Consider the following 14321-nt stretch of genomic DNA (forward strand, 5'->3'; position numbering starts at 1 on the left):
TTAGTGTGCCATTTTTTTTCTTACTTCTGAGTATCATTCCATCACATAAATATACCACATCCTGGTTATTCATTCATGCAATGATGGGCATCTGGGTTGATTCCAGTTCTCAGTTATTTGATCAGCTATAAACATGGTTGAGCAACTATCTCTGAACTGAGGTGTGAAGCTTTTAGGGTAAATGTCCAGCAAGGGAATAATATGGGTTGTTGGTAACTCTATATTTTTCATTTTCAGGAGTCTCCATACTGATTTCCATAGTGGTTGTACCATATTATATTCTTATATTCTCACCAACAGTGAGTGTTCCTATTTATCCACATCCTTGCCAACATTTGATTTCTTAATGTTTGCTATTCTTACTGGGGTAAGATGGAATCTCATAGTTGTTTTAATTTGCATTTCCCTAATGGTTAGGGATATTGAACATTTTTTTTAAGTGTGTGTTAGCCATTTGTAATTCTTCCAATTCTTCCTCTGAGAACTCCCTATTCAATTCTCTGCCACACTTTTAGAATGGGATGTTTGATTTTTTCTAAAGTTTAGTTTTTTGAGTTCTTTGTAGATTTCAGATATTACTTCCATAAGTGGTATAGATGGCAAAGATTTTCTCACATTCACTGGGTAATATATTAGCTCTACTTATGGTATGTTTTTCTGTGCAAAAGATGTTTAGCTTCATGAGATGCCATTGGTTGAGAGCTTGTTTAACTTCCTAGGCTATTGGGTTTTGTTTAGGAAGTCTTTCTCCAGTCCTATCTTGTGAAGAGTGCCTCCTAATTTTTCTTCTAGTAGTCTAAGTATTTCAGGTCTTATATTGAGGTCTTTAATCCATTTGGACTTGATTTTTGTGTATGGAGAAATGAGGGGTCTAATTTCATGTTTCTACATATGATCATCCAATGTGTCTACACCATTTGTTGAAGATGCTGTCTTTTCTCCAGTCTACATTATTGGCACCTTTGTCAAAGATCAAGTAGCTGTAGTATTTGACCTAAGTTTGGATCTTCAGTTCTGTTACATTGGTCTATATTTCTGTTTTTATTCCACTACCATGCTCTGTTTGTCACTGTGACTATGTAATAAGCTTTAGATTTTCAGTGGTGATTCCACCAGAGGTTGTTATTTTTCTTCTTTCTTTCTTTCCATTTATTTATTTATTTATTTTACTTGCTGAGGATATGTTTGTATATCTGAGGCCTTCTATCATTCCATATGAATTTTAAAATCATTTTCAATCTCTCTGAAGAATGATGGTGATATTTTTTATTGATATTGCATTAAATCTGTATATTGCTTTTGATAGAATAGTCATTGTCATAATATTAATTCTACCTATCCTGGTACATGGGAGGTCTTTCCATCTTCTCAAGTCCTCCTCCATTTCTTTCTTGAGATTTTTGTATGTTTTCATTTTATAGGTCCATTGGTTAGTGTTATTCCAAGGTATTTGTTGTTGTTGTTGTTGCTATTGAAAATGTGACAGCCTCACTGTTTTCCTTCTCTGTATATTTATCCTTTGCATATAGAAATGCTACTGATTTCTGTGCATTGATTTTATATCTTTCCACTTTTCTGAAGAAATTTTTCACCTTTAGAAGTTTTGAGATCGAGACTTTTGAGTCACTTATTTATAGGATTGTGTCATCTGCAAATAGGGCTAACTTGACTTCTTCCTTTTCAATTTGAATCCCTTTTATTTTTTATTTTTTCTCCATTCTTATTGCTTGGGCTAGTACTTCTAGTACTATGTTGAAGAGCAATAGTGAGATTTAACATTCCTGTCATGTTCATGATCTCAGTAGAAAGTCCTTGAGTTTTCCCCATTAAGTACTACTTGGGGTTTTGGGGCATTATATATAGCTTTCATTGTGTTGAGACATAAACCATCCATGCCTATTCTTTACAGCATTTGGATCATGAAGTAGTGTTGTATTTTTTTCAAAGGCCTTCTGTGCATCAAATGAGATGATTGTGTGGTTCTTATGATTAAGTTTATTTATGTGGTGTGTAATGGTGATCAATTTTCATTTGTTGAACCATCCCTGCATCCCTGGGAGGAAGCTTAGTTGATCAAGGTGGGCCATGCTTTGGATGTGTTGTTGAGTTCGGTTTGCAAGGATTTTGTTCAGGATCTTTGCATCTAAGCTCATCAGGAATATAGGCCTATAGTTTTCTTTTCTTGTTGCATCTCCATCTGGTTTTGTATGTTATAAAACGAGTTGTGGAGTATTCCCAGGTCTTCAATTACATGAAACAGTTTGTGAAAAATTTCTTCAGTTCTTCAATGAAGGTTTGATAAAATTTGGATGAGAAGACATCCAGTCCTGGACTTTTGGGGGAGGTTTTTGATTACCTTTTCAGTCTCCATGGATGTGATAGGTTTGTTTAGGAGATGAATCTGCTCTGCATTTAGTTTTGGTAGGAGGTATCTGTCTAGGAATCCATCCATTTTTTCCAGATTATCTAATTTTGCACAGTAGAGGTTTTGGAAGTATGCCCTGATGACTCTTTCAATTTCGTTGATGTCTGTTGTGATCTCTCCTTTTTCATTTCTGATTTTGTTAATTTGAGACTTCTCTCTCTCTTTTTTATTTTTTCTTGATCAAATATGTCAGGGGATTTTCAAGGTTGTCTATTTTTTCAAAGAAGTTTTATTAATTTTTTAAAATTGTTTTCTTAGTTTCTACTTCAGTAATTTCTGCTCTAATCTTGATTATTCCTTTCTGTCTTGAGCTCTTTGGGTTGGATACTTCCTGTTTTTCCAGTGCCTTTAGGCAGACAGTCAGGTTATTGATTTGTGATCTCTCTGTCTTTGTAATGAAGGCATTTAGGGTTATGAATTTTCCCTTTAGAACTGCCTTCATTGTGTAACATAAGTTTGGTAGGTTGTGTTTTCATTATCATTAAATTCTAGGAATTTTACTTTTTTTATTTTTTTATTTCTTCCATGATCCACTTATTGTTGAAAAGTGTGTTATTTAGTCTCCTGTTGTTAATTTCTGGCTTTAAAGCATTGTGTTCTGACATGATTCAGGAAGTTACCTCAATTTTCCTGAAGTTATGGAGGAATGTTTTGTGGCCTAATATATGGTCAATTTTGGAGAAGGTTCTGTAGGCTGCTAAGAAGAATACATATTCTGTAGAGGTTGGGTGAAAAGTTCTGTAAATTCCGTTAGGTCTAGTTGATCTACGATGCTGTTGATCTCTATTGTTTCGTCTTGATTTTCTGCTTGGAATATCTGCTTATTGGTAATATTGTAGTACTGAAGTCTCTGACTATGATGATGTTGGCATTTTTTTTCTGTTTTATTGTCAAGTAGATTTTGCTTTATAAACTATTATGCACCTGTGTTTGGTGCATATATATTTATGATTTATGATTGTGATTCTCAATGTTGTATCATTCCCTGGATGAGGAGAAGTGGCCTTCTTTGTCTTTTTTGATTACTTTTCATTTGAAATATGTTTTTATCACATATTATTATAGCAACACCTTTTTTATTATTTCCATGTGCTTGGAATATCATTTTACATTCTTTTGCCCTGAGGAGGTGTCTACCTTTAGTGGTGAGGTGGATTTCTTGAAGACAACAGATAAAAGGGTCCAGTTTTTTGATGCACCCTGATCACTTGTGTCTTTTGATGGCTGAGTCAAGACCATTATTATTTATGGTTATTACTCTGAGGTTTGAATTAATTACTGCCATGATGAGTTGTTTTTGGGGACTTGGTGCTTTCTTGTGCTTTGTACTATGTTGAACCTGGTCTATTTTTGGTTATTGTGATCAGTTTCTTAGTGGCTTTTGAAATTGGTTTTTTGAATGTTCCGTGTGGAGCATTCCCACAAGCATTCTTGGTTTGGCTTTGTGCTTACATAATCATAGAGATGTCATTTTTTCATGGAAAGTTTTTCTGTCACTGTCTATTATGAGGGATACTTTTGCTGGTAGAGTAGCTTTGGGTAGAAGCCATAGATTTTTTTTTTTTTTTTTAGATTTTGAAGTGTTCCATTCCAGGCCCTCTGGCTTTCAGGGTTTCCATTGAGAAATCTGATGTAATTTTGATGGAATTGCCTTTGTATGTTGTGAGTTGTTTCTCTCTTGCTGCTTTTAATACTCTCTTCTTTGTTTTCATTGTTAATAGTTTTAACTATGAAGTGCCTTGGAGAGTTTCTTCTTTGTCCTGTCTGTTTGGTGTTCTGTGGGCTTCTTGTATCTTGATGGGCCTCTCTTTTGAGAGATTCAGAAAATTTTCTTCAATAATTTTGTTGATTATATTTTCTCTGCTCCTGGCCTGGATTTCCTCTACTTGTGGTATACCCATGTCCTGGATGTTTGGTAATTATAGGGTATCCCACAGTTCATTCATATTCCATTCTCTTGATTTCTTGAACTTATCAAAGATTTTGGCTGCCCAATCAATTGCTTCTGTCTTTGTCTTGCAGGAAAGAGTTTCTGTCTTCCACATGAGTAACTCTGTTGGTGAGTGGTTCTAGAGAGGTTTCAATAATTTCTAGTTGATTTTTGTTTTTTATTATGTTATCTTGTATCATTTCCACCTCTTTTTTGAGATACAATTGTAGTTTGAGTGCTGAATTTCTTGATGCTTCCAGGAATTCATTCTTGCATTTGATCAAGTCTTCATTAAGTTTATGCAGCTAGTTGTTGAAATCTTCCATTTCTTGACTCACCTTTATTTTATTCATATCTTTTTTGAGGGTTCTAGACATTTTCTTCAATCAAGTTAAGCCTACTGTCAAAAGCTGAACACTCTAGGAGATTATTCTGTTCAATTTCATTGATACAATTGTGGGTTCTTTCATGCTTTCCTTCCATTTCAGTGATTCTTTTGATGAGGGACTCTTGGTTGTTGTGTTTTCATTTTGGGAATGAATTTCTGTTGATTTCTCAATATTTGGAGACCTCCATTGTGGAACTAGGCATGCTTGGTGGAAATCTCTCAGTTTTCTGACTTTTATTGGCCTTTTTGCATTGTTGTCTACCCATTTTAGGGAGACTCTTTATTTTATTGATGAGGAAGCAAGTTTTTGTCCTTTGGCCCATGCACCATCTGACTCAGCTGAACAGGGATGTTGGTACCCAGTGGCTATTCAGGATACCAGAGCAAAAGGCCTGATTCCACAGATTGCACAGGGACCAGGCTTCCCTAAGCAAGGCACAATTGGACGACCAGGACCAGGAAACTGGGATGAGCTAGGAAACAGGGATCTAGCCTACTCCTCACTGTACCTGCCTGCACAACCTCCTGCGCAGGGTACCTGGATGAGCAATCTGGGAGTATTTGGAAAGTGGGAGTCTGGCCTACTCACTCCATGCTGCCATGCCCACACGCACATGTTCTGGTGCAGGGAACCCAGACTAGGGAACTGCATGGAGTATTATTCATTTTGTTCATTGAATACTAATAATCCCCTTTGCCATATCATGTGGGGTTTTTAGCTATATGTAGAAATGCCTGAAAGATTTGAAAAGAAAATAAAGAAATTATTGTCATTATTTGAATGCAAAGTAAACATTTAATGATATTTATAATCATTTTGGTAGAAAAGAGAATATAGTGAAATTCATGTCATTTAAAGTTAAATATGCAACAGATTATATATGACTTTCATAATCATTTATGAAGTCTATCTGTCTCTTTTCAAAGCTATATTGTATATATTTTTCTACTGAATGCATCAAATTTTAATGATTGTCAATGCATTCTTGCTTTATAGTAAGTTACAGTATATGAGTTTTATTTAAAAACATAATATGGGGCTAGAGAGATGGCTTATCAGTTAAGCTCTTGCCTGTGAAGCCTAAGGACCCCAGTTCAAGGCTCGATTTCCCCAGGACCCACGTTAGCCCAATGCAAAAGTGTGCACGTGTCTGGAGTTCATTTGCAGTGGCTGGAAGCCCTGGTGCACCCATTCTTCTTCTCTATATCTCTGCCTCTTTCTCTCTCTGTCTGACTTTCTCAAATAAATAAAAATAAATAAAAAATTTGAAAAACATAACATGTTATAAAACTCAGTACATATAAACAACATAAGTAAGTGAGTTACAATATGATAAATACTTCATGTATAAGTTTCTAAACTTCTCATGAAATAGATATTATTTGACAAAGCTATCCAAACTCAGCTAAGTGTTCTGATGGAATTTTTATATTCTGCGTATATAGGCTGAGTTAATGCTTGTTAAAGGGAAAAAGAGGATTCATCTACATTCATATTTGAGAAATAGCTTATCAGAAAAGGGAAGGAGGTTTGATGCAACATTAAAGTTTCCATTTGGCAAAGAAAAATGTGACTTCCTACAGATAGGCACTCTGAAAGCTTTCTACCTCAAAAGGTCAATTTATCCTGGAATTATATTTTCTCTCTCCTCCAGTTCCATCAGGCATAAGATGAGGATAAATTTTGTCTAGTAATATAAGAGGTACTTTGTGTATGACATAAACATTGAAAATCTCTTTATATTATATACTTCATAAAAACTGAAATACATTAAGTTTTCATGCATTTACAAAACATTTTGGAATGTGATATCTATGAGTTTTTTTGGAAACCTTAGTACTATTCATCCACTTTCAGTTAGAAACTTCTTATAGGTTGCTCCTTAAACTCCTTAAAATTATTTAATTTGGGAAGCTATCAGATCTGACCTGGAGTCAGTTGTTCCAAATGTGTCTCTACTAAAGTGAATTCACTGCACTGTGATTTTAAGAATTGTGACAGTACCTATACCACCTTCCCTCCCTACCATTCTTGGATTTATTTCAGTGTCAAGGCTAGTATTTCTTTGAAATGGTAACTACCTCAAAATAGTTTTTTAATTATTTTGTTATGACATTCTTTCCCTCAAATAAGTAAAATACTATAGAATAAAACCAATTTGACTATATACTACCTATATAGGACCTTTTGAAAAAACTTTTAATGATGATTGGGATTCAGACAAAAAATAAATGTGTGAAGAATGCAGTATATGAAGTGCATTGAAGCTAGATTTCTTTGCTTACAAATGTAGTTCTTGGTTGGTAAACATGAAGCATACCATAAGTCTTTTATTAGAACATATCTATATATCAACCTTAATTTTTACAAAATATTTTAGTTGTTTATTTTACTTGAGTGAGAAAGAGACAGATGGTGAGAGGGAGAAATAGGCAGAGATAGTGAAAGAGATTGGGTGCAAAAAAGAGATTGCAGGGCCTCCATCCACTGTAAATGAATTCCAGATGCATGCAGCACCATGTGCATCTGGATTACATGGGTTCTGGGGGGTCAAACCTAGTCTTTAGCCTTCACAAGCAAGTGTGCTTTAACTGCTAAGCCATTTCTCCAGCCCTCAACCTTAATTGTTGATAAGGTTTAAACCCTATATTTATGAAGAATTTTCCATTGGCCAGTTTTGGTGCTTCTAAATTCAATTGTCTTATTTTATTTTTCTGTGCATTTCTCCATCAGTAACACTAAGTTTTGGTGGGAATAAAGAAGATCCAAACTATAGCTACTCACATCTCTTGAGAAGCAAATTCTGAGGTGGAACAAATTTATGTATTCTCAATGACATCATCTTAACTCTTGTTTAGCTCAGTAATCACTCATAGCAGATGGAAGGCTAATACCATTTCAGCAATGCACATGTATGGATTTACATGTGTCCTATCAGGCCTTTACTTAAGCACTACTTCCAGTGGTCAATTGTTTACATTGTGATTATTTAATTCATATTCATTAAAATCAGTTACTAAAATCAGTAACACAGATGTACTACTGATTTCTTATTTTTATCTCTTACAAGACCCTGTAATAATTAGTATATCCTTTTATCTTTCCTGACAAGCTATCTATATCTGTATCTGAGCAGATGCAAAGGTTATGATAAAATTGTTTTGTAAGTAATTGAGGTTTTACACAATTATTGATAAGTACTGTCATTTGGGGTGCTAACAAGAAATTTTTGATAGCTAAGTTTCAGACTCACGATGTCTTGAAAACACTTAGAATTAAGACGTTTTTGTTCCATAATTATGATGTAATGATCAGTAATACTACTAAATACTCTTCAAGAAGGCACTGATGTACTGAAATTAAAATTTATAAAAGTTTAAGAGTAATCATATTCTATTGCTGAGGCTTGAGTAAAAGATAAATTATGGGTGGTTTCCAAATTAAATAGATATTTATAGAGTTGACTGGATTTGGTGGATTATACCTTTAATCCCAGCACTCAAGAGGCAGATGTAGGAGGATCACTGTGAGTTGGAGGCCAGTCTGAGACTACAGAGTGAGTTTCAGGTCATCGGGGCTAGAGTGAGATCCTACCTCAAAAATAAATAATAAATGAATAGAATTGGGTACTCAAGTGATGACTTCGTGAATAAATCACTTACTGCAAAACTGATACCTGAGTTTACACCCAAGGACCCCATGTAAAAACCAGAAGCCGAGCTTCTATAATCCCAGTGTACCTGAATGAGAGTGGAGGCAGAGATAAGAAAACTTTCAAGAAGCTCACAAATGGAGAGAGATGTAGAACATTCTATGACTCAAATCAAGGTGGAAGGTGAGGACTAAACTGAAAGTTGCCCTCTGTCTCCCATACGCACACCATGACATGCATGTGACCACACTATATTTTAAGTTACAATATACCTTCTTCATTGAAAATATAAATTAATTCATTCATAAAATACACTTATTTTCACCTTTATTCACCAAATAAGTCATAGTGAAAATAATTGATATCTTTTAAAGACAAACTGTGAAAATCATCATTTTTTTCCTTTTCTTCAGTGATGGATTGAGCTGACATATAACAATTTTGATCAGAATTGTAAGCTTATTATAATTTTGCCATCTAGAAATATTTTAACAACAAATATTTTTTACATACTTTTTTTTTTGTTGTTGTTGTTGTTTTGTTTTCTGAGATAAGGTCTCATTGTAGGCCAGGCTGACCTGGAACTCACTCTGTACATAACAATCTTCCTACTTATGCCTCCAGAGTACTGGGATTAAACGCATGTGCCACCATGCCTGACTTATCCTTTCATAATTTTATAATTAGGTCCTTGGTGACACTTTATGATTCCAATCAATTTGAGTGTATGAATGTACTTTACCCCATTGTTTGCACATATTCACTTTTGTTGCTAAAATAGAAGATACTTTTGAGTACAGATTGCTTTCTCACACCCTCTATTTCATACCTGAGGTGCATTTTATCTATCAGATAGAAATCATGTTAATGTTTATATATTTATCTACAAAGATTTTACATAAATAATGATGAAATCAAACTGAAGTTTATATTATATGGTCAGTACTTGAAATCCATAATGTTGGCCAATTGGATGGGAAACTGAATGAGAGAAATGGATTAATTACTGTGGTTCTACATGATTCTTCCTGGTGTTGCTGATAACTTCTAGTTTTACAGAAACTTCAACTTTATGATTATTATATATAGTTGGAATCTGCTTGGCAGCTATTACTTACAAGTTTCATTTTCATAAGTGAATTTTCCATATTAGTTATAATTTATGAGCATTTAATTATTATTGTTCAATCCATAGTGCACATCTATGTATATAAAAGCACCTATGAGCATCAGATGTAACCAATAACTATTTTCTCACACTTTAGTGGAAGGATATTATCAGTTGGAATAATACTGTTTCAACTTCTAGCGTGTATATCTAGCTTTATTCCTTCAAATAAGACAATTTCCTGTATAGCATAAAAGTCATGATTTGATAATTCTACATTAATGTTACATCAATCTACCTGTAAAATGACATATTTCACTTGTAACTGTGTTTGACATCTAAATACAAATTACTACTTTAACTTGAGTGTTCATTTTGCATGAAGAAACTTGAAATATTCTATTAAATTCAGAGCAAATGATGACTTTGCCCTGAGCCAAACCATGGCTCATTCTTATCTGAACAATTACATTAATTATAGTTTGTTAAAATTCCCAGAGTCTTCACTTCTAAACTGAGATCCAATAGTTAGTTGCCATTAGTCATAATTAATATTGACTACTCTGCACTTATCTTTCTTTTTTAACAGTTACATTTCAAAGAGGAGATGGAGGATTAATGAGCAATGGAAGGTATGCTGAGGGGAATCTTTATTATTATTTTTAATCAGGACTGGGGAAACTGTAGTAAGAGGCTATTATTGTAATAAATGATCACTTACAAGTCTGAAAATTCTAGGAGGAATTAAATGGCTCACCACAAGGTTTAATGATCTATCTGTTGTGCACTTTAAAGGAATCAAGTCCAGATGTTTCATATCTCCCAGATGCCCCTGAAGAAATTAGTAGCAAATATCACAAGGAATGTGTTCATTTGTTAGCAGGATGTTTATTGCATTAATTAGACATTAGCAAATGAAGTTGCTGTTGTTTAAGACTCCTTATTGGCTCTCACTAAATTGCTGTGAGTGAACAATTACATATAATCGATCACAAAGTAAATGATTCATGGATGATGAATAGGCTGTGGATTGATAGGAGTGGATTCCACAACTTTGGATACTCAATTGAAATTGATAAAAGCTGATAACAAACCCATATATCCTCATCTATTTTCTCTTTGCCAATATGGAGATTGCAATTAGGCTCTAGTAATAACTTCCAATCTCCCATTTAATCAATATTTTAGCAAAAAGAGATTAAGTCTAATGAGAGCTAGCGGATATAGCAAGAAAGCAATTGAATCTTCTTATTGCAGTTGCCATAGAAACACATGTTTCTTTTAGGGATTTGTACCAGAAGGGATCTATCAAAAAAGTATGATTATAGATGGTCTATTTCTTTGTAAATATGGTAATATCCTATAAAGGAATTAGAATTCCATCTTTACATTAAAGAAGGGACTTTTATTCAATCTCCTGTGAAAGTCGTGTTCTTCATAGACTACAAACACATGAGGTGAGCTCCCAGAGGGTCTATCATTATCTTGAAAATAATTTAATATGCCCCTTATATATACATTCACTTTAGAAAACATGGAAATGTACTACTGATAAGAACTGATCATTAATTTCCTACAAGTTCTTTGCTTCATAGTAAAGATGGAAAAGGCAGATTCATGGGGGGGGGGCAACAGAGATTGAGGATGGAATAGCCTAGTTTCTTGGAAATGGCTGGTACAAAGAAGCTATTCTGATCAATTGTCCCCCTGAGATGTCAATTTATCATAAAATATTGTTCCCTATTCCCACCAGTTTTAGGACAGGTAACTGATTCTATCTGGATGTCAGCTGATTCCCAGGCAAGGACTCTATTCTGTTTTCACTGACAGTGCTGATCTATATATAGCGTTAATGGACAGCTGAAGTTCCTAAAATCTTCCAGAGCATTCACATTTAATTTGAAGTCACCTAAAACCTTATTATATTATTTAACCTCTTTTAGTAAGTGATTTAGAAGTGACAAAGGTATCAAAATCTTATATTGAGCTCCATAAACTGATCTCTTCCCCATTTTTGTTTCAGCCGCCCAGGACTTCTCAATGCCAGTGATCCAAATTACCCATGGCTTGCTGATTCTTGGCCAGCCACGAGCTTACCAGTAAACAACAGCAATAGTGGTCCAAATGAAATTGGGAATTTTGGGCGTGGAGGTAAGCTGTAAGCTCTTGGGTTAGTTTTGTTCTTGGTTTTGACAAATAAATACATAAAAATAAATTTCCTAATGACAAGTGAGGTAAAAGTTCAATGTAGAAGAGATGGTAAACATACAGATAGACTGACAGCGACATTCAAATTCCCATGAGAGTTTAATCTCTGTTCAAAGGCATGAAAAGTATTGACTGATTTTTACAGAGAATACTGCAATCCAGGTATTGTTTTAAAGTAATGAAGAGTATTGAAAAATAAGGAATGGGTTATGAGTAGAAGACTAGGATATTGCTCTCATCCAAAACAGTTATAAATGAACCCACTGGAAGATTTTCTCTTACCCCAAATTACTTCAGAATATGCAGGATTGTACTAAACTATGTTAAGTCCACTAAAAGCCTCACAAGGTGGTACATGCATCTGGAATTCATTTGCAGTGGCTGGATGCCCTGGTGTGCCCTTTCTGTTTCTCTCTACCTGCCTCTTTATCTCCACCTCTCTCTCTTAAATAAATAAATAAATAGATAGATAAAGGTGAATAACAGTAAAATAAAATAAAATGCCTTGGTCCAGTTAAAGTGTGTATATTGGGCTAGAGAGATGGCTTAGCCATTAAGGCATTGCCTGCAAAGCCAAAGTACCCAGGTCAAATTCCCCAGGACTCATGTAAACCAGATTCACAGGGTGGCACAAGTGTCTGGAATTCATCTACAGCAGCTGGAGGCCCTGGCACACACATATTCAAATTCTCCAATTTTTCATGGACACATCATGTGTTAGTACCACAGTACCATTTCCCTCCTCTCTGCCTCATACCACTGAGGGCCCTCCTAAGTGGGATTGCTGGTATTCAACATGGGATTGTGGGCTATGGGATATGAGAGCAGGAGTCCGTCACTGTTGGGGGTGGAGCAATGCCTTTGAATATTCCTTACCACCCTGTGGCTCTTAAAATCTTTCAGCTCCTTCTTCTGCAAATTTCCCTGAGCCTTGTTGGGTGTTTTTTAAGTCTACTTTATTGTTGAGTTCTCAGTAACCTCTGGATTTCTACTTTGGTGCATGTTGGGTGTCCTCCGTGTCTATTGTCACCACCCTCGTGCAGGCTGTCTGGCTCTCCATGGAAGCAGCACTCTTGCTCATCTCAGGATTCCTCTGTAGTTTCACCTGCGCCCTAGCTGGTGTGCAAATGGTGGTTCATCTCATGATGGGGGAGTCAGCTATAGTTTCTATTTTAAAAGAAAAAAAAAACACTAAGTAAACTCAATCAAGATGAGTAATGTAGAATTCAAGTCAGACAGATTTAAAGCCTTTGAAATTTTACCTATACTCTCTTGCAGTATAAAGGTGGATTTTTACATTTGAATATACAGCTATGTTCACATGCAATAATTATTATAGATACTAACATTTTTCCTTGTGACAATAATGCTTTGAATAATAATGCCACTAAAACATATTTTCCTTTGGTCAGTGCAAGCCATAGTAATTTCATTTGGCCATTTCACTGGCTCTCATCACATTTCTAGGTGAGGAACTTTGACAATGAAGACATAAATCCATGGACCTGTCCTGGAGTATCCTAAGATGTAGTGAAGAAACTGTCATTGATACAAAGAATTTTATGAGGGAAAAACAAAATAATCTCATGAATATAAGTATAACCAAGATGCCCAAAAGCTGCATTCCAAATTTAAACAGGAGGGAAATGTTCTTTAGCTTGTAGATTCCCAGCACATATTCACACGTACCAAAATTATGGCTAATGTATTAAGAATTGGTTGCTAGAGCCTGTGAAAACTGGAAATTGGGATGTGCTATCTACATACCTGTTCAGATGTAACCTCTTTGGATTATGGCTGGCACAGTGGTCAAACCATCTCCCACATACATGTATTCATGAATATTCTTATAAGTTTTCAATATTTAAGTATAATTTGATTCAGTTGTTGAAAATATGGTAGTGATCAAATAATATGTGATGATAATATGCAGCCCAAAAATCAATATAGAAGCACTCAAAGGCAAACTTTGATTTCATCCAGCAGAAAGAGAATATATTTCCAGAGCAATTGCTATTACATACTATTACATTTTTAGACTGCTTTTTTCCAATTTTGTATTATTTGATTTCCAAAACATTTCAATAACTTGAAATTAAACTGGCAAATAAGGTAAATTGAAAGCTCTAGAGGATATTAAGTTAGAGAAAAGTATGTGAAACTGAGGCACATATTGGTATAACATTTCTACTGAGAATTTGTCAATGAAAGGCTGGGTGGAAAAGCAAGAAAATAATGTCTGGAAACTCAGACAGATGGATATATTTTCAGCAATTTTGACATGCAAAATACAGAAAAGGTTTTGAGATTAAAAATGATACTAACAGGCTGGAGAGATGGCTTAGTGATTAAGCGCTTGCCTGTAAGCCTAAGGATCCTGGTTCAAGGTTCAATTCCCCAGGACCCACGTTAGCCAGATGCACAAGTGTGCACATGCATCTGGAGTTTGTTTGCAGTGGCTGAAAGCCCTGGCATGCCCATTCTCTCTCTCTCTCTCTCTCTGTCACTCTCAAATAAATAAAAGTGAAAACAAAAACAAAAAGAAATGATATTAACACTCAAGAATGAAGTGTGCTTTTAAACATCAAATTTTGTAATAAGAATATACT

The 14321-nt window shown here is 34.9% G+C and overlaps 1 protein-coding gene across 20 annotated transcripts in view; it reads left to right on the forward strand.

Annotated features, from left to right (window-relative positions):
• Window positions 1–14321, forward strand: part of Robo2 (roundabout guidance receptor 2) — a 1359396-nt gene that overhangs the window by 1301428 nt on the left and 43647 nt on the right. For all 20 annotated transcript variants that reach the window (XM_045147698.1, XM_045147700.1, XM_045147702.1 and 17 more), the window contains 2 exons: window positions 10094–10136; window positions 11528–11655. In XM_045147698.1, the coding sequence (XP_045003633.1) occupies window positions 10094–10136; window positions 11528–11655 (171 nt within the window). The remainder of the gene's footprint in view (window positions 1–10093; window positions 10137–11527; window positions 11656–14321) is intronic.

The sequence above is a fragment of the Jaculus jaculus genome, chromosome 4 (genome assembly GCF_020740685.1).
Source record: "Jaculus jaculus isolate mJacJac1 chromosome 4, mJacJac1.mat.Y.cur, whole genome shotgun sequence".
Classification (NCBI taxonomy): Eukaryota; Metazoa; Chordata; class Mammalia; order Rodentia; family Dipodidae; genus Jaculus; species Jaculus jaculus.